This window comes from Aedes aegypti, chromosome 1 (assembly GCF_002204515.2).
Source record: "Aedes aegypti strain LVP_AGWG chromosome 1, AaegL5.0 Primary Assembly, whole genome shotgun sequence".
NCBI classification, from domain to species: Eukaryota; Metazoa; Arthropoda; class Insecta; order Diptera; family Culicidae; genus Aedes; species Aedes aegypti.
The window spans coordinates 141,972,375-141,993,792 of NC_035107.1; the positions used below are offsets into that span (position 1 = coordinate 141,972,375).

At 40.1% G+C, this 21,418-nt stretch overlaps 1 protein-coding gene across 1 annotated transcript in view; it reads right to left on the reverse strand.

Moving 5' to 3' along the window:
• Positions 1–7,577: 7,577 nt before the first annotated feature.
• LOC5575868 (cysteine-rich secretory protein LCCL domain-containing 1) overlaps positions 7,578–21,418 on the reverse strand; it is a 59,080-nt gene continuing 45,239 nt past the window's right edge. The window contains exons 6-7 of the mRNA XM_021849061.1: positions 11,129–11,226; positions 7,578–11,032 (exon numbers count right to left, since the gene is read on the reverse strand). Coding sequence (XP_021704753.1) covers positions 10,510–11,032; positions 11,129–11,226 — 621 coding nt within the window. The 3' untranslated portion in view covers positions 7,578–10,509. The remainder of the gene's footprint in view (positions 11,033–11,128; positions 11,227–21,418) is intronic.

The window sequence follows — 21,418 nt, forward strand, 5'->3', positions numbered from 1 at the left end:
TGATAAGAATCAGAGTGTGACTTCAAACTGGATGGAAATATTGAATAATTGCAGAAATCATTGATTTCATTTTATGAGCGCCGCGTTACGTTTATCTTCCAACAGCGTTCTGCAAATGGTGTCGCGTTACGCAAAAAGCATTTTTTATTTTTATTGATAAATTCGGTAATGTTGCTTTCGGGATTCAGAAAAAATGTATATCTAGTATTGTTATTTGTTTAATACATTCGACATTCTGTCTCACAGTGGGGTAATTTGATCCGACACTGGTTAAAATTAATTTAATGTGTCTGTGAAACCTTTTGAGAATGTCGTGCTTTGTAAAAGCGTAGATGGCACTTGTGGTCACCATTTAAATTTGACTAAATTCTTTGCAATAATGTTAAGATATTTCTGTGATTTTTTCAGAATGTTTCCGGTACAGTGCTTTCGGATGGCGGCGCGAATAATTTTGAGCTTTGATACATGTTAGAATGATTGAATTTGATTTTAAAATAAAATTATGTAAACCTTTCAACGATGTACTTTTAAAAGTATGCTTTCGGCAAAGTCGACAAGCAGACATGTATGATTGTCGGAACTATACGAAATTCAATAACACAGTGGAGTTAATGGATCTGATAAATGGGTAAAATTTTAAAGAGATTCAATAAATTATTTTGAGAATATTGTTTCAGAAATTTGTAGACGACCATAAAAGCTTCCCAATGATGGGACGAAAAATATGTAGAGCTGCTGTACAGTGGGGTAATTGCACTTATTTTTGGGTTCAATTTTTTAACCGTTCCTTTGATCTCTTTTGAAGATGATGAGAATATCCGATGTACATTCGATTTTTATAATCTGCTGGTTCAGACATACCGTGTGCAAGTGTTTATGATTTACTAATGGCAGTCTGAAGGGTACAGAATTTGTGGTACAGGGGTGTAATTGAACCAGATTTTGGGCCAATAAAATTTCAACGTAGCCATGTAGTATTTTGAGGATCATGTTTTAGCAAAATTGTTTAGGACGTTTATGGTCTCAAAATAGTGATCTGAATATCATGGAATTCTACCACACAGAAGAGTTATTAAATCAGATTATTAGGCGAAACTGTGAATTCATTTTAACTCATAAAATACAGTTCCTCAATTATTCAACCGATTGTTTGAGCTTTCATTGAAAGGAAATAGTTGTACCAGATTAAAGCGTTGGCGCAATTCTTCTGAAACCTTCCACGTTTTAGTAAGAGGTAAATAGGGTAGGTGTACCAGTTATGGACATAGTGAGTCCCTATTTTGCCATACGTGATTACTTTAATGTCTTCAAATTTTGAAAATGTTTGTGTGTTGTATCTTGATGTAAAAACATTCAAAAAGATTTAAAATGTGATAGTTTTACATATGGCCAAATAGGGAACTACTATGGCCATAACTGGTACACTTTCCCTATGTTTCTTTTTTTCTTTTTTGCACAAAAATCTGGTTTTAGGTCTGGTTTTAATGGTTGGTTAATATTCATAAAAATTATCAATTTATTAAATCATCCGATCAGGGCTGCCACTACAACTCCCTTTGTAAAATCCACAAAACTGGTCGTAAAAATCATCCTAGACCACTGAGCGTTTTTTTAACACTTAAAAAATCATAATTAAAGAACATATAAAATTTGTAATACACGTATAATTGGGGGCATTTCTTAGCCGAGTGATTAGAGTCCGCGGCTATAAAGCAAAGTCATGTCTGGGTTCGATTTCCGGTCGGTCCAGGATCTTTTCGTAAAGCAAATTTACTTGACTTCCCTGTGCATAGAGTATACTCGTACCTGCCACAAGATATACGAATGTGAAAATTACAACTTTGGCAAAGAAAGCTCTCAGTTAACAACTGTGGAAGTATCATAAGAATAATTAATCATTAATTATTATACAACGTAAAGATGAATGTCAACATAGATAAATGTCATGACAAGACATCCAGAAGATTTGAAAAAAAAAAACTACGTGTCTAAGTTGATTTTTACGAGATGACCATTTTTTTACGGTTGCTGCAGATCCTCTCAAAAGCTTTATAATGGCCACCTATATCCAAGAACAATCTCAATCATCCGTTATGTTTAGTAATGGATTTCTGATATGTTTTGAAAAACAGCGCAGTGATCCAGGATGATTTTCACGAAATGACCATGTTTACGGATGTTCCGGATCTTCCGGAGGTCATTATTGTGACAACCTAGGTCCATGAACAATTCAAATAATCTATTGCGTTTTATAATAAGGAGTTCTGGTGAGTTTGCAAAAAAAGAAAATCTGTCTTGGATTATTTTCATGAATTGACCATTTTTACGGATATTCCGGATTATCCGCTGGAGAACCACGTTGTTTACCATCGAAGCCAAGTATTCCACAACATGTAAGAGACAATTCCTGCACTAAACGGCACCTGTCTGATAAGATTTGGGTCACTTGCCATTAAAAACCAGAGCTACTTTATCAGATTTGAGAGAAAAACAAGAGAAAACAGACATACCCACATTTCACAAAAACGGGGAGGGTTTTAGTGGGGTGGCACCAACGCTGAAAGCTAGTATAACTATTTCCATCTACTAAAAATCAAAAATTTCGAAAATCGGTTGTAGCATTGCTGAGAACGAGCATTTTGAAATTTGTAGTTTCATCCTGAAACTTTACGGTGAAAATTACCGTAACGCGACATCAAAACTTTGCACTTCGAAGAATGGTCCGATTTTAAATCTTTTTTTATGTTCTATAAGAAGTATTTATTTTACAATGTAAAAAATAAGGCTATTTTCGTAACGCGACACCATAATAATGTGACTATTTGAAAAGATACGTTTTCAAAGAACCAATAATTTGTTTGAAAAAATTAAACCCGGACATAACAATGTCATCTAATACCCTTCTAGTTAACGGATAAGACAATCATATTACACTTGATAAACTATGATACAGGGCTTTTATAAAAAAGTTGCTTAATGTCTCAATTTCTCACCAATAAATTATATAAACTTTATATAACTTTTCAGGTATGTTTTTCACAGTATTTTCAATCAAATTTATGTTTTTCATACAATTCAACATATTGTCTTTCATGTTCTGCATAGCTTTGGAAATATTTCAGAGTTTGAATTTTTGATATCCTGGCGTAGATGTGCGTGGAATGTGTCATTTGTCAGTGTGTGTAATTAAAATCCAAACTGCAGTGTGCGTGTGGGGATTTACAATTTGTTTTTCATGTTTGTTTTGATCGATCTGTTCTGTGTCTCCGGTACAGCTGATTTTCTGTCTATTATGTAATTATAGTCTAGACTACAGTGTGCGTGTGGGGATTCAAAATTTGTTTTGTATGTTTGTTTTGATTAGCTTGTTCTGCCTCTCCGGTCCGGCTGATTGTTTCTCAGCCAGTGTAGAACTCCTGCATATGCTACATGTAGATTGTCCGTGTCTGTCCGTTTGTTAATCGTCTTCGATGTGTTGTTGATGTGGCAGCTCTCGAGGAAGGTCCCAAATGGACCAAAACGTTGGACAAAATAAAATAACAGTTTTTAATTTTGTCAAGACTGAAAAGCCAATATATCACAAGTAATTCCAACGGCAGAATTTTATTTGTTGAGTGCTCTTCAGGATATTTCTCAATTCAATGCCCTTATAGCCCTACATTTTTTCCTCTTCTAGAAATCCATCTATGATTGATTTGGTCTTCACCGACTCTAGTCATCTTTGTAGCCAATTAGTTACTCATGCTGATTTTGATTCTGATCATGTCCCTGTTACGTTTCAAATATCCCATGAAGCGATTCTCAATCCTATCAGCCCCACTTTCAATTATACTCGAGCCGACTGGAATATATATGAAACATATAACTCTAATCTTGATGTTAACATATCTTTATAAACAAAACTTGATCTTGACAATGCTCTTGAAACTTTAACAAATTCCATTGTTGAAGCCAGGAGCATTGCAATTCCAAAATTTGAAGTAAAATTTGAATCCGTGATTATAGACGATGATCTTAAACTCTTGATCCGTCTTAAAAACGTGAGGAGAAGGCAATTTCAACGCACTCGCGATCCTGCTATGAAAATTATATGGCAGGATTTGCAGAAAGAAATCAAGAAACGTTTTGCTCAATTAAGAAACAAAAATTTTGAAAATAAAATTTCTCAATTGGACCCTGGCTCTAAGCCCTTTTGCAAATTATCTAAAATCTTGAAAAAACCTCAGAAGCCAATACCGGCATTGAAAGAGGAAAACAAATTATTACTAACTAATTGCGAAAAAGCTCAAAAACTTGCTATGCAGTTTGAAAGTGCGCACAATTTCAATTTAGGACTTACTAGTCCAATTGAAAATCAAGTTACTCAGGAGTTCGAAAATATTCTCAATCAAGAGAACGTTTTCGAAAATGCCTGGGAGACTGATTTGGAAGAAGTGAGAACTATTATTAAAAAAATCAAAAATATGAAAGCTCTTGGCGATGATGGAATTTTCTACATCCTCATCAAGAAACTTCCAGAAAGTAGCTTATCATTTTTAGTTGATATATTCAACAAATGTTTTCAATTAGCATATTTTCCTGACAAATGGAAAAATGCTAAGGTTGTTCCAAATTTAAAACCAGACAAAAATCCTGCAGAAGCTTCTAGCTATCGTCCAATCAGTTTACTTTCCTCCATCAGTAAACTTTTTGAAAAGGTTATTTTGAACAGAATGATGGCCCACATCAACGAAAATTCATTTTTTGCCAATGAACAGTTCGGATTCCGCCATGGACATTCGACCACTCATCAACTTTTACGTGTAACAAATTTGATCCGTTCCAACAAATCTGAAGGCTATTCTACTGGTCTTGCTCTTCTAGACATAGAAAAAGCATTCGACAGTGTTTGGCATGAAGGTTTGATTGTAAAATTAAAAAACTTTAATTTTCCAACATACATTGTTAGAATAATTCAAAGTACACTTCAGGTTAATTATCAGAACTCCAGATCTGAAAGACTTCCTGTAAGAGCTGGTGTTCCTCAAGGCAGCATTTTGGGACCAATATTATACAATATTTTCACATCTGACTTACCTGAGCTACCTCAGGGATGTCAAAAATCTTTGTTTGCGGATGACACAGGCCTCTCCGCTAAAGGACGAAGCCTGCGTGTCATCTGTAGTCGATTGCAAAAAAGTTTGGATATTTTTTCTTCATACTTGCAAAAATGGAAGATTTCTCCTAATGCTTCCAAAACTCAACTAATAATATTCCCACATAAACCAAAAGCTCTTTGTTTGAAACCTTCAAGTAGACATGTTGTCACGCTGAGAGGGGTTCCAATAAATTGGTCAGATGAAGTTAAGTATCTAGGGCTCATGCTAGATAAGAATTTAACTTTCAAAAATCACATTGAGAGCATTCAAGCCAAATGTAACAAATATGTAAAATGTCTCTATCCACTTATTAATAGAAAATCAAAACGTTGTCTTAAGAACAAGCTTTTGATATTCAAACAAATTTTCAGGCCAGCCATGTTGTATGCTGTACCAATATGGACTAGCTGTTGTAATACCAGGAAGAAAGCTCTGGAGAGAATTCAAAATAAAATTTTGAAAATGATTCTGAGGCTTCCTCCCTGGTATAGTACCAATGAGTTACATAGAATATCCAATGTTGAAACAATGGAACAAATGTCAAATACAATCATTAATAATTTCAGGCAAAAATCGTTACAATCTTCTATTGCCACGATTAATGATTTATATGTTTAGGTTAAGTTAGGTTAAGTATATTAAAAACGTTTTTTTTCTCTCTTATAAGCAGGTGAAATCAACTCACCTGTAAAAAAAAACTGAACTGCTACGGCAAATGAAATGTAATATGTTGTTAACAAAATGTTAATTGAATCTTCAATTTGTGTTACCAAATTAGGATGATAGTGTTGTCTAATAACACAGAACACCTAGATATAAGAAATGAATGTAATGTTTGGAATAAAACTAATAAATAAATTAAAAAAAAAATGCACCGAATCACGAACAGCATTTGCTATATATTGTATGTTGTTGGACCATTCTGCGTGTTCTTTTTTAATAGATTACGGATTGCGGTAGTGATAACCCGGTTCACTCGCTCCGTGTCATTTATCTGGGGATGATAATTGGGTGTTCGCCAATGATTGACATGGTATTTAGTCAATAAAGATTGGAACTGTTTAGAGGTGAACTGAGTACCATTATCCGAAAGGATTACTTCTGGCCCACCGAACAAAAGGTACAGCGAATTTTCGACGAATTGTGTCAAGGATTCGGCTGTGGCCTGTCGAAAAGGTTGAACAACGACAAATTTTGAAAATAAATCGGTAACTACCAACAGACACGTGTTTCTGTTTTGGCCAGAAATGTAGCCGGCCAGAGAGGCTGAGCATCCGATCGATCTTCTCGTTCGAAATCCGGGCGATCGAAATATTGATTAACAAATGGCTTACGCGCCACCTCCTAAGAGGACCACTTGTCGTTTAATTGCCCGGCAAAACTCAAACCCCAGGTCGAGTTCAATTTTCCTCAACTACCCGAACGTTCTAGTAGATGCTTAAAGTTCTTCAAGTAATCAGAACGCTATTCGTAACCAACGCAAAGGTAATCAAGAACCCGACTTCCTACCGAACAATGACACAAGAGCGACTAGTTTTCATCACAGGCCAAACAATTCGTTATTCTATTCTGCAATAATACTTATTAACGTTCAACGCTCCATCATCGTAATCATCGTCATCATCGAAACTTCAAAAGCAGTTTTTCTGTCCAAAACTGAAAATAATTCGATGAAAATGTGTTCACTGTCTTTCGGTTGGAGAATAAAATAGAGTGAACACATTTTCCTTCAAATTTTCTTAATTTTGAACGAAAAAACTGCTTTTGAAAATTCCTAAATCAATGACGGATCCTGCCCCCTTAATTTCATTAATTTCGGAATACCGCTACAATATTGTTATGCTCAAAGAGAAAACATAAATTGTAGTTTTTATAAAAAGCAGGGGTGGCTCACTTGTTCCAAAGTCCGCTAGATCGAAGAAAAAAAGTTGACCCACCGACTCATTCCTAATGTGTCGATTCGGAGGACCAGAAAACACGGAGAAGCGACGTCGGCACCTGTCCTATCACTTGAACACGAGCACATCGGAGCCCTTAAGAAGACAAAAGTCAAAGAATTGGGCAAATCGGCTGTCCCGTTCTCAAGCCAATTCGTGACATACAAACACCATTCTATTTATTTATGTACTAGTGGTCCCGGCAAACTTCGTCATGCCATCAAGTAGGCTGTTGAAAACCTCTACAAATCGTCCCATACAAAATGACAGTTCCGTTCATTCTCGTTATTCCGACTTTCCCGGTGAATATCCTGCAACTTTTATACACACAAACACGTCGGAACCCTTGACAAACAAAATGGAGAATGAATTATCCAAATCCGCTGACCTGTTCGTAAGCCATTTCGTGACATACAAACACCATTCCATTTTTATTTATATAGATAGATAAGTTTCGTTATAAAAAGACATTGTCATCAATAAGCATTAGTTCCAAATGTCATTCGTAGCAATAAATGATCCCATTGTATTTATCATTCCATGTAATATACATAATAATATTTTCCAGTCTGTGCTGAAATCGTGGTCAGTTCATTAAAGCCTAGTTTTCCTAACTTCAACAAAGAGATTAGCTTCATTAACTTAGGATTATCCTACATTCGAGTATGATACAAATCAGTTCTATGAAGTAACTTTGCAGTTACACGGTAATAAAATTAGCCCTTTCCTATGTTACCTACGATTTAAATATAATGACTTTGTCTATTCATTCGTTCTTCAGTTTCGTCGGCTCAATCTACCATATACACTAGCTTACGGTTTTGTCATTCAGTAATGCCTTTTTAAAGTTATTCGTATTCGTAGAGCCATACTAAATGACAAAAAAGTAAGTTACAAGAGCAAAATATACTATTTCTAAGAAACCTTCATTATAACTCATGAACGTTGCACTTGGTCGATAATTGTTAACTGTGATCAGCGACCAGTCTCTCTAAATGTTACCCTTTTATTCTCGTTTAAGTCTGCAGCATAAAAAGGATCGGTTGAATTATAATGGCTTTCCAATGTTTACTCCCCTTCCTGTTGTCTAACGAAGTATAAAGGCAAAGCGTATAAAAGTTGATGATTATCCTTCCCAGCAGACGACACATTTACTCCTTTCTGTGCATGTATACGCTTTAGTCTGCCCACCTTAGCATCTATTCAACGATTGATTCATCTATGGGTGTACCGTTAGTATAGTGTATTGATACCTTCCTGAGTGTATGCCAGGAGCAGATGCTCTTTGTTCGCTGCACTCTTTCGAGTGAATAATAAATAAATTAGCGCTTTTATCTCTGCTGGCTGCATTCTCGCTTATGCACTATGCAGCAGCCCTGTGTGTAGATATGCAATCAACCGTAAGCTTGGCACATGCCTGATATGCCAAAAGTGGAAATAATGCAGAAGTTTTCCTATTCTAAAATCTAAAGCAATTTGTACGGATTTTGGTAATTTTGATTCTTCTCCCTATACCGCCCTAATCTAAGCTAAGTTTTCCATTGTAAACTGCAGAGCGATAATTGCGTCCATGACCATCATTTTGCTGGCGGTTCGGCGGCTAATCTGCACTGTATTATTTTTGGTTTAAGATTGTCTTATTTTGCTTGGTTGAATAAATGGTTGCGAAAATTGTAAATGTCCTAATGGCGAAAAATCGAAAAAAATAATAGAAAAGCAATTTTTGCACTTTGAAAGCGAAATAACATAACGACAGCTCGTTATTCATAAGAAATTTTAATGGTTTCGATTTACCGTGCACAGTTTATTTACAAATTGTCAAGGAGGCCATGGTGTGAGTATGAACACTAAGTCACAGAAAAATCGACCATCATATTTAACGACCATTTCAAGTATTTTGTGTTTCGAACCTTATAAGCAGAGGCCCGTGCATCGTTTGTCTTCGTGTTTGACGTTTCACACTTTTTTGGAGTCAATTTCCATTGAAAAATATGAACATGTATTCATTTCTACACCCCTCATTATACCCAATTGACAGTTAATATTACAAAAAAATATCAAAAATAAACTGATCTTCATAAAAATCATTCTTGGTCCAACCTAACAATCAGCATTGTCGTCTCGGTCTAATTATTATTTCCACATTCGCCTCAACCAGAGCTGAAGCATTGCCGAGGAATAAGCCATTTCCTGTTGAAATTTCCGCCGGCTCCGGCCACGTTGCCCGCAAGGAAAAGTTGTTCTCCTATGAGCTTCTAGGTCTGGTGTCTGGTTGGAGTGGTGCCTAATCCCCTGCTACGCCATTCATTGTCTCCCTTAATACCGAGGTCTGCTGTCGCATTTGCAGCAATAAGTATGAGGTTTAACACTTGACAAGATTTCGTTATTTCTTCGTTGATCTTTTGTTTCAGTGTTTATTTGTTGTGGGGGATGATGTTATGATAAACGTAGTGCTCATGACAATGGGGAACAAAAGTAGGCGAACGATTGTGCTTTCTACACAGCCTACTTTTATTCACCGACAATAGTTTTCCGGAGGCTGTTGATATTTTCTAGATGCAAGTAAAGCTCTTTTTAGTCCATGGCACACGTTGTTCGGAAGATTTCTGATGCATTGTGTTATCTGCTGCTACCGCTTGCAGCACTTTATCCAAAAGTGGCAGGCAGAAATTTTGTTTTCTCTTTCATGTTCTGGATTTCAGCTGCTATGCTATTCGCCTTTTGTTAGACAGTGCCGTGAGTTTTTCTAGGCCTACTGGAATCTAGCCAGAGCGTTAAGTTAATCATTTTAAATTTATTTGTTGTCTTCAATCATAAGTAAAGCCAATTATTTTCAAGTGTATGATATATACGTTGAATACTTCAAGACATTTAGAGCATCTCCAAAGTAATGTTATCATTGTTTTTATAATTTTTGATGATTGGTTTGCTAATTATTGAATGCCCAAAAGTATACACTAAACGCCTTGAAGTATGCATCAAATAGATCATACACTAGATAATGATGAATATTACTCATGATTAACACTTCAGTCGCCGCGGTGTTGTATTTTGTACAACACTGGTGAAAAAACTTTCGATCACAACAGCAGCGTGGTGGTTCTGACGGTAGTCAACCACGCGACGACTGGAAGGTTAACCATAAATCTTATATAAAAATCTTTTAAATTTTAAATGGCAAATTGTTCACAATTTTTAGTCGCAAATCATGATTAAATGTATGATTAATCATTAATGCTCTTAATCAAAGATGTGCATAAAAATTGCGTACTTCTCTAGTTCAAACATTATTGCTTAATTTGGCCAAAGTTAACATAATCGCTCCGGACTTTAACTTTAAAACCGGACCAACCACCAAACACGCTGGCAAATGGCAACTTTCAGAGGAAGCAATAAGCTCTCCGCCTTTAAGAGTGGAATCGTATTCCTTAATTCTAGTGCAGGAAATTGAACAGCAAATCCCACCGGTACGACAAAAAGGGTGACTTCAAGATGTTTCCGGGCTTGAGGAGATTTGCGGCCGCATTTGTCGTTGCAGTTACCACCGAAGCCGGACTTGGCAGGTGGTGATATGTTTGCTGATGCGACGACGGGTACTGAGGGTGAGATGGCTGGTAATGGTGTTGCTGCTGCTGTTGTTGTTGTGACTGTTTGTGCTGGTCAAACACTAGATTGTACAAGATATGATTGTCGTACGGCTGCTGATGATTTGGTGCAGTGTAGGCTGGCCTTACTGGTGCCGAGGTGTAGTGTTGATTCTCATGATTATTTGATGAGGCTTGATAAGAATAGTAATTCTGAGGAATCACATTGTCGTGATGGTAAGGATCCACTTCACCAGCTCCAGCTCCAGCTCCTGCTGCACACAGTCCTGGATAGGCGGAGGACTTTTGAAGTCCATGCTGTTCACACGAAGGATGTCCGGTGATGTAGGGAACCTGGCCTTGAACGTTGCCACTGCAGACAGACACAGAAAGATAAGCAAAAGTCATATTATAATGGTCAATGTGTTGTTATACGACAAAGACAAAGGTCTGCCGGAAGTCTACTTACGCTGGGCCATAGTTGCAAACATACAATTTATTGTATTTGTTTCCAGAATAATGGTACGAGTATCCGCATCCCACTAGGTAGGTATCAGCCCATATTAGCTGCAAAAGGAAGGAAACATAAAGAATAATGAGTTACATTGTTTAGAATCAATAGACATGACTACACGATTGTCTTACAAATAATTTATTGTAATCTCAACTCGTACTCTTATAAAAGCATCCAAAGAATGAAGCCAAAGATGATCTATAAGGAAAGGCAGCCTATTTCATACACTTATAAAATATATGAAACGCAATATAAATAATCGAAAAGTCAACCATAAGGGTAAGTAATGTATACAGTGCCGTAGCGTGCGGTTGGCCAGGTTGGCAGTCACCAAGGGCGCCAGCCTAAGAGGGGCGCCAAAATGCGTGACCTAATTGGTGAAATTCTGGAAGATACATAGTTATGTACGTATTCTCTAACCCCTCGATAACTTGAGCCCCAGTACACGCAGACGTCAGCAAAGTACGCGCCAGCCGAAATCCATCGTTAGTACCAAACACGTGGAGACATCAGCGATCCACTTACCGGCCAACGGTCAGCCACAGGTACGCTGATGTTGCAACCCACATCCGGTCACCGCTATTGCATCAGCCAGGAGGAATCCGAGGAGTCAGCAGTTCGTCGCCTGCCAAGGAACAAAGGTCAGTCGACGCCACTTGATCGATCCCGCTGAGCCAGCAGTTACTAGTGAAGGTGACAGGTTTAGAGACAGGTCAATTCAGACAGGAAAGTCAGTTAAGATTGTGAGTTAAAAGCGACAAGTCGCAGTGTAGTGTACTTTGTAAAACCAAATTATTATCTGAATGAATAAAAGGTAAAAACTTAGTGTTTTTTTTTAAGTCTTCGATGACAATCAACACATAAGTACATATTTAATGAAAATGCCTCTACAAACACTAAATTTACAAATTAAAATTATAGGGTCGGTGACCGCGCAACTATTATGCAAGAGCATAATGAGGGTCATGGGTTCAAAGCCCTCAGGTTGAGAATCTCTTCGGGTTGGAAATTTTCTTGATTCACCAGGTCTTCGTGCTCGCCACAGTTACTGAATTGCTTGTAATAAATTAAATTCCAAGCTTTTTGAATATGCTTAAACCACAGACAAAAGGACGCAACCCTCAAATTATTGTCATCGAACTTCAAATAATGACGCCCAATTCTGATATTTGGTAGTTGACCGACGGACAACTCGTGGCGCCCGCGTCGCTTTTGTTCGAGTTTGACGCTTGTTCACTACAGTCACCTAGTTTGCGGTTGGCCAAACGAAGTATTTTTAGCAATGGGCGTAAATGTTCACGTGACTATGTTTTCAATTGATAATTGTTTTAGCCGTTACGTGGGCTGTAGAATGGTTAGCGTTAGCGTAGTTACGGTATACTTCGTAGATTGGATACTAGCAATATACATGTGTCAATTGATAATCTCATCCAGACTGCTTTCAGGAACAAGGCTGGGGAGTAAACATTGACCCAATCTTGAACAATATTACCAACAGCATGAGTACTGCTATTCCTGGCCACGCCCATCTTCACTGTAACTTGGGATAGGGGAAGGAAATGTTGATGCAGTACTTACTCAATGAGAGGCCACCGACTCAGCGACGCTCTTATAAGTGCTACGGAGGTGGGGGTTGGGAGGGGTATAAGATCACGTAAGGGTTCGCCTGAAAAGCTGGCGATGGACCCAAAGCATTTGTGGTTAGGTGGTAATTCTTAAGTATTTTGAATGCCGGCACGAATATTATCACTTCACAAAATGTTTTCTTCAAATCATTAGCCGGGTGGCATAGCGCCATAAGCCGTTTCAATGTCTCTTACGTGGACTCGTCCAACACAGCTCTGGTCCTACAAGTTCCTACCTCGGGCTTCGGGCTTGTAATTTTTCGGGACTTTAATTTGCGAAGGCGTCTGATGGTCGGCCGTGCACTTAGCGGTTACTCCGGTTATCAGGAGCCGAATTCCACGACCTAGCCGTTGTGACGGTGCGCATTCTACTGTGCTATCTAAACGCTTTCTTGTTTTCTGTTTTCCTCCTTCCCCTGGTCCTCTCCTTTTCGCCCCGGATATGGGGTTACCCTTGTTGAATTCGCCTCCATAGGCGTTATGCGTTAGTGAGACATCATTGACGAGGGGCACTACATGTATAGTTTCATGTAGTTCATGTAGGAAGGTTTCTTAATCCTTCAGTCGTCGCGTGGTTTGCCACCGTCAGAACCACCACGCTGATGCTGTGTACGATAAGCGAGGTTTCTTCACCACTGTTGTAAAAAATACGAGAGCGCGACGACTGAAGTGTTAATTGGGTCATTTGAACATGCAGGCCAGTTGATCCATTGCATTGTTACCGTAAACGATAACGGGCCGCATTAATCGTAGAGCTGGCAAATGTGGGTACAGAAAGTACCTTCTGCAGAAATGGTGCAGCATCGATTATAGACGTGACGTTTTGTAGTTCCAAGCTTTTAGGTACCATGAACTGGCGCGTTGATGATGGTTACTTCGACGGCGAAGTATTCATTCTCTTCCCGCATCATCTCACAAGCCCATGACCCCCAGCGCCGTATGCGGCAGATGAAGGAGAAGAAGTGGCGAGAGCGAACGAATGATGAACCACGATGCAACGCTGCATTGATCAAGGAATCTTCCCGGATGTATGGAAGCGACAGAAATTGGTGCTACTATCTACTAGATACGACGGGCATGTTATTGGAGAGGTTGATTCTCAACAGGCTAGTACTGTATACGGAGAGTGCGGACGGCCTGTCCAACAACCAGTTTGGATTCAGAAAAGGTAAATCTACTCTGGACGCCATCCAAGGTCGTTCAGACAGCTGAGGTGGCAATTGAGCATAAAAGAAGCGGCATCCGGTACTGCGCAGTTGTCACTCTGGATGTGAAGAATGCGTTCAACAGTGCAAGTTGGGAAGCAATAGCACACGTGCTTCACCGCCTCAAGGTACCGGTGCAGTTGTGTAAGCTTCTAGAAAACTATTTTGATGGTAGGATTCTACTGTATGACACAGAGGAGGGGCAGAAAAGCGTTCGAATTACTGCGGGAGTACCTCAAGGTTCAATCCAGGGCCCGCTGTTATGGAATGCGATGTACGATGACGTACTGAGGCTGCCCCTTCCGACGGGTATTAAGATTGTTGGCTTCGCCGACGATATCACCCTAGTCGTCTATGGTGAATCGATGGAGACAGCAGCGCACTCTATCTCCATAGTTGAGGAATGGATGAAGTCTAGGAAACTAGGACTGGCCCGTCACAAGACTGAGGTGGTGGTGGTCAACAACCGCAAGTCCGAGCAACGGGTGCTTATCTCGGTAGGTGATTGCACCATAGAGTCCAAGCGATCCCTTAGGCATCTTGGGGGTAATGATCGATGACAAGCTCAGCTTCGCTAGCTACGTTGAATATGCCTGTAAAAGGGCATCTATGGCTATATAGCGGCGCTTTCGAGGATGATGTCTAACAGCTCTGCTGTAATTGCCAGCAAACGCAAGCTACTGGCAAGCGTGGCGCTATCCATACTAAGGTATGGAGGACCAATCTGGTCAAAAGCGGTTAGAACGAGAAGAAACCTAAAGCGGTTGGAAAGCACGTACAGGATAATGTGCTTAAGAGTAGCAAGTGCATACCGGACGGTATCTAAAGAGGCCGATAAACAGTGAATTCGCGCGGAACATTACTAAAGGACCTATGTACAAATGAGAGATTCTCTCCTCTCTTGTTCTCTTTCGATTATAACAGTGGAACACTAAAGATTTTGAGAAGTTTTTCACTATAGATCGAAAGTAAATTTCCTTGACTAGCGTTTCATTTAAAAAACGCAACAGAAGAGATTAATGTGACTCAGTTATTAATGAAAGAGAAAGTAAACAAAAAAAAACCTCTCAATGTTAGATAGGTCCTTTAGTAATGTTCCGCGAGAATTGCATCGTTATAAAATTCATTGATCCAATCGAAAATTTTCTGTTGAGTTCTTAGAGTAATCAACTTCCTCCCAATAGCCACCTGATAGTCTTTATGAACGAAAGAAGAATTTCAAAGTGTGACTGATGAGTTCATTTTTAATTGATAGGGTTTTGACCTACATTTTGGATCGAAATGTTCTAGAGCAATGGGAACATATCTTTAAAAAGGTGAAAACGATGCTTCTGTTGCATTGCAACCAACAATTTTCCTTTACGTGGTATATGCAAAGAATGTTCATATACCTGCTTGTTCCACGATGAGCTTGTTGCTCAAAAATTGCCTTCTCTCCAATCTTCATTATTCGGTTTGAAATTCTTAAAACGTACGGCGCTTCCAATTAAATCGTTCATTTTCATCGAAATAGCAAATGTTTTCCAAATCACGCCTTTCCTGATTTCCTGTGCTTCTCCAGACTCATGTCGTCTATTGAGATGTAGGTATGTAGCTGCCATACACGAAAGGAAAGCCATTCGTGTGCTAAACGCTATTCACCGTCGTCGAATGTAATTAAAACTAGATAGAAAGACTTTCATGAATTGAATTAAAATAAGAGACCGACCGCCATGCAGCCCTGGAAAGAATATGTGTACGTGAGCATTAGGTTCGAGCATGGGCGTCGCCAGGAATTCTATCAGAAGGGAGCATGCGACCTCTAAAGTTTTTTCACAAACTTCATATAAAACGATCATCATGCAAAAGTTTTGGATAACTCAAAGAAAAACATGCAAAATGTGTTGTCCATATCAGTGTTGATAGACTCACACTCAAATCTCAATCAATACGCTCTCCCGTGAGAGCAAACCCATTAGAGATTTGCTTCGCAAATCTCACGCTTGAGATTATGATGCAAAATCAACTCAATCAACTCAAACCGTAAAAAATGATTCAGTCGCTAAGCCCGGCAAAAACTCGTGAAACCCGAATGTTGTTGTTTACGTTAGAAAAGATTACTATAATTTTACCAGACAAACAAGAAATTATTGCCGTGTTTGAGTAAACTGTGGAAATACGAGACAATGAGTCAAAAAGGTGAGCCAACTCATCCATGATTTTTTGACTGCTGAGTTGCGTGATTGACAACTCACGCATGAAAAATCTCAAGCTTGAGTTGTGAGAAATTGAGGTCTTCACAACACTGGTTCATATCACTGTGTTTAAAGGTAAGTCAAATAAAACATTCTAGCGCTCATTCGAAAACCTATGAGTTAAACTCACACATTTGTCAAAAACAATCACTGACAAAACATGGTTAATTTTTTCAGCGTTTGATCGTTCAAAATTTTGAACAAGTAGCTATTTTTTTGAGAAGTTTCCGTGGCGCGTGTCTTTTAATGGACCAGGAAGCGGCGAAGCAACGCCAAATTCTGTGATGGGTTTTGCCTTCAAAACTAATTCCAGAATCATTTTTTTTAACAAGTTTTGTGTCCGAAAACTATGAGAAACCAATATTTGAAAAAAAAAAAAGGATTCAGACAACATTTTATTGACGAACTGCAACATAGACTTACAAATTGGATGTTTGATGATAGATAATAGGTGCTGTGATTGTTAGTATTCAATTACGTTATGGTTTTAAGAGAGATCTGCCACTTGATATGAAAGCTTTTTCAGAGTTTCGGATTTTAAAGTAAAATACTTTAAAAAATCAGTGGGGGTTGTGTACAAGACACGACTGCATGACGTTAACTACGCCATGTGATTTGCTGCATTTGAATTTGAGTCAATTGTCATAATTGCAACCTTCCTTTAGTTATAATTCAGAATGTAATGGTTTAAGAATTTGAGAACAAAGAGCAGCTCTCCATTCGGAGAAGTTTTTCAGTCATCGATATCGCCACCACCACCGTAAATTTCAATTTGCCATATTGTCAACTCTTCTTTTTCCTGGCATAACGTCCTCACTGGGACAGAGCCTGCCTCTCAGCGTAGTGTTCAATGAACACTTCCACTGTTATTAAACGAGAGCTTCCTTTGCCAAAGTTGCCATTTTCGCATTCGTACATCGTGTGGCAGGTACGATGAGACTTTATGCCCAGGGAAGTCAAAGAAATTCCAATTACGAAAAGATACTGGACCGACCGGGAATCGAACTCTGACACCTTCAGCATGGCTTTGCGGATTCTAACCACTCGGCTAAGGAAGGCCCCCATTGGCCATTGTCAATTATTCATAACAAATCAGATATTGTATGATGCTACGAGATGAATTAAGAGATTATAGCAAGTATGTGGTATACACATTAGGAAATATTACACAATTAACTGTTTAGTACACAATTGTTGGCCCTGAAAAGGGCCGATTGAACGGTGAGATTTGAATAATAGGACACACATTTTGAAAGCGCATATGTTGGAATACTCATTGTCCGATGAGGCTTCCGATGCTTCTACGAGCGGCTTTGGCTGATTTTCTTCAGTCATCTCGTACAAATGGCTATATTTTTAAAGCATGCGTTGGCGCACCGATTCCTTCAGGTCCAATTTTGGAAGCGCGAGTCAATCTACAAATCTTGAGCGATTTCACAAACCGGATGCTGGATTTGCAGCAGCTTGATGATCAAGAGCTCTGTGGCACAGGTAGTGAGGAGCTGAACAGGTTCGGCGGACTCGTAAGCTAAAATTGAATGAAGCCGAATTCGACTTTATTTTTTACTTTTAATGATCTTTATTTCAGGTGTTTGTACTTTGTGTTACATGTTTGGGTCTTAAGTGATACAGGGGGTACCTTTTCAACTTTGATATATTTTGTTTGGCAATATAATAAATGCTTTTGAAAATATAGATATGTTCACACATTTGTAGGATTGATGGAATTTTGGATAAACTACTTAAAACTACTATATTCACTTAAACCTAACCTAATCTACTATATACAAATTGGTTATTAAAACATGTTCAAATTTGCGTTATTTCTGTTCAAATTTGCGTTATTTCTGTTCAAATTTCTCTCTAATATTTCTATTTTTAAGGTTAATTTAGGGACAATTTGCCTCCTCATGTAAGTCGATTATCCTTGTGCCATAAGAACTACCAAAGATCATCCTAAGCGCATGATTATGTGATATTTGAAGCATCTTTTGTGGGTTTCAGTCTATAAGACTGCCGATGGAGGCACTACAGCCATGGTTTTGGAAGCATTGATCTTGATCTTCCAGGTGGAAGCATATTCAACAAAGGCGTCAAGGCATCGTTGAAGTTTGTTGGTGATTTCAGTAGGCATCCTCCCTTTGACGGCTATTGCGTTGTCATCTGCGAACAGGAAGAACACACAGCCGTCGCCAAGGGGAGGAATGTCAGATGTATAAATGATGTAGAGCAGTGGGCCAAGCAGGCTGCCTTGCGGTACTCCTGCTAGTATTGGGAACGCGTTAGACAAATAGCCATTCAACGATACCCTGAAAGACCTTTGCTGAAGGTAGCTTCGGATAATTTTGATCAGGTGATGTGGGAAGTTGAAGTAACGAAGCTTATATACAAGCCCGTCATGCCATGGATTGTCAAACGCCTTCTTGACGTCTAACAAGGCCATGGCTGTGGATTTGGATACAGCTTTATTACTTCTGATGGTGTTCATCACCCTCACGAGTTCCTGAACTCAAACTCTTCCGGCAGGAGAATGTTCCGTTCATCGACACACTTGGCGAGTCGATTGAGGATGAGCTTTTCAATGAATTTGCTAAGCGCTGAGAGCAGGCTGATAGGCCTACAGCTCGATGGTAGAAATGAGTCCTTCCCGGGTTTGCGGATCGGTATGATCATGGCAATCTTCCAGGAGCTTGGAAAGTAGTGCAATTCCAAGCATCTGTTGAAGATGACGCACACAAGATCGGAAACTTTGATGATTGAATGTTTTCGGATGAGGTTGAAGATCCCATCAAACCCGTGGGCCTTCATGTTTTTGGTTTGCTTCAGCGCTGAGGAGATTTGTTCAGAGGTGATCTTGTCTTCTGGTGAGAGGAGGGGGAGGTATCTATATCGGAGACGCATTGCGCAACCGTTTTCCATCGGACTGTGGATTTGCGATCCAAGCAGATGGGATGAAGCAATGTTATCAGCTATCGCATTGGCTTTCTCGAGCGGAGTGATCAGAAACGAATCACCAACCTTGAGAGGTGGAACAGGTTTTGGGTGGGTTTTGAGTACTTTGGCTACCTTTCAGAATGGTCTAGATCGGTCATCAAGGCTCTGGATAACACGTCCGAAACTTTCGTTGCGGATTGAAGCCATTCTGGAAGCAATCTGCCTGTTCAGATAGGCCGTCTCTCTTTTCTTGCTTAGATCTCTGGTCCTCTGAAACTGGCGTCTACGTATATTACGCAGGCGGAAAAGCATTTGGGTGTGGGAATCAATGGCAACAAATTTACCCCTCACTGGAACTCGCCTCACACACGTCTCGTCGGCGTCCGGGAATTGCACCGTGTACAATCCATGTTGTTCGTGGTCGAAGAGCAGCTTTCCATTCTTCTTCTTTCTGGCGTTACGTCCCCACTGGGACAGAGCCTGCTTCTCAGCTTAGTGTTCTTATGAGCACTTCCACAGTTATTAACTGAGAGCTTACTATGCCAATGACCATTTTTGCATGCGTATATCATGTGGCAGGTACGAAGATACTCTATGCCCTGGGAAGTCGAGAAAATTTCCAATCCGAAAAGATCCTCGACCGGTGGGATTTGAACCCACGACCCTTAGCTTGGTCTTGCTGAATAGCTACGCGTTTACCGCTACGGCTATCTGGGCCCCATTCTGGTTTCCCAATAGATCCGCCAAGCTCAATGGCGGGCATTTAGGTTGCCATCAATGACAAAACGAGATTTTGTCCTGGTGAGGGCAGTCAGGTCGTTCTTGAAGCTGGTAGCGGAGGGAAATCTTCAGGCCTGAACGCCGGGGCCTTTTCCTTCCTTCGCCCTGGCTGGTTTGATGTTGAAGCCGCCTTTCGGAGTTGCTTGAATGCTTTTCGTTTCGGGCACTGACGATAGAAGCCCTGGTGTGCTTCGCCACAGTTGGTACACTTGAATGCCTCCGCATCCACTGTAGCCCCATTCCTGGGGCAGGCAGCAGAGTCGTGGCCTTCGGCGCAGATGCTGCAGCGAGGTCGAAGGTGGTAATTTCTGGTGCCGTGCCCAAAGTTGAGGCACCGCTGGCACTGGATAAAACCGCGGCGGCTTCCAATGGTTAGGACCGCCTGGAGAGCGGTCTGCGAAACCGAGCCCTTATGAAAATTGCCCAGATTTAGGCAATCTGAATACATTTTTGTAAGCTCGTCACGCCGAGCCATTCTGTAGACGACAGTTGCGTCCAGCTTGTAGCGGTTCCGAAGCTCCGCTTGGATTCTCTTCGGGTCGGTATTGTCCGTGCCCCTGATAACGGCCTTGAAGGGTTTAGCGCTAGGGATGTCGTGAGTGAAGGATTCCACCCCTGCGCCCTTCAGGTTGGAACACACGCTGTCGTATTCCGGCTTCGTGTGCACCATCACCTTGGTGCCGATCCTGGTAAGCTTGAATTGGCAGGTTTTTCACTACCAGCGGAGGCAGCTTAACCTTCACGGTGTCGTTGGTTGCTTGATGTTGGGTGGATGGTCGATTCCTCACGCTAGATTTCGGCTTCGGGCATTTCCCCGAAGTGTATGTGTGCTGATTTTCGCGTCGGCCTTCTTGCGACGACGGGCCATGCTGTCGATGATTCGCTCTTACTAACTACTTAACTTTCCCTAGCTGTTGACTAATGCGTCCGTCACTCTCGAGAGGTAGGAAGCAACTCGATCGAAGCCGAATTCGACGAAAAAGGTATGCTTTATACCCTTAGAATAGCAGATGATGCTCCTCCTTGTCGTATTCTTCGCTTTCTGATCTGGGAAATAGGCTATATGAAATTGATGTATTGGCAAGGGATGTACAAGATGAGCATAATGCTGTTATTGTATCCCGACGGCACTGCAGCAGCGTCCTCTGAAACATCCTCAAATTGCCGTATTTTCAATTATTCGTAATAAATCAGATATTGGTTGATGCTACGAGATGAATTAAGAGATTATAGTTGTCCTTGAAAAGGGCCGATTGAATTGTTGAATTCGAGTAACACGTACACGGTGCAAAGGTTGAAATCCTCCTCACCCGAGGAGATTTGCGATGGCGGCTTCTTCGGGATCTTCTTCATCGTGGCGGTCTTTGAAACTTGGTGGGGTTTTGCTTAGGAACTGCCTTATTTTTCTCCTCCTTTTTCTCGGATGCCAGGCACAGCCGCAGTTTCCCGGGATTTCATTTCACTCTT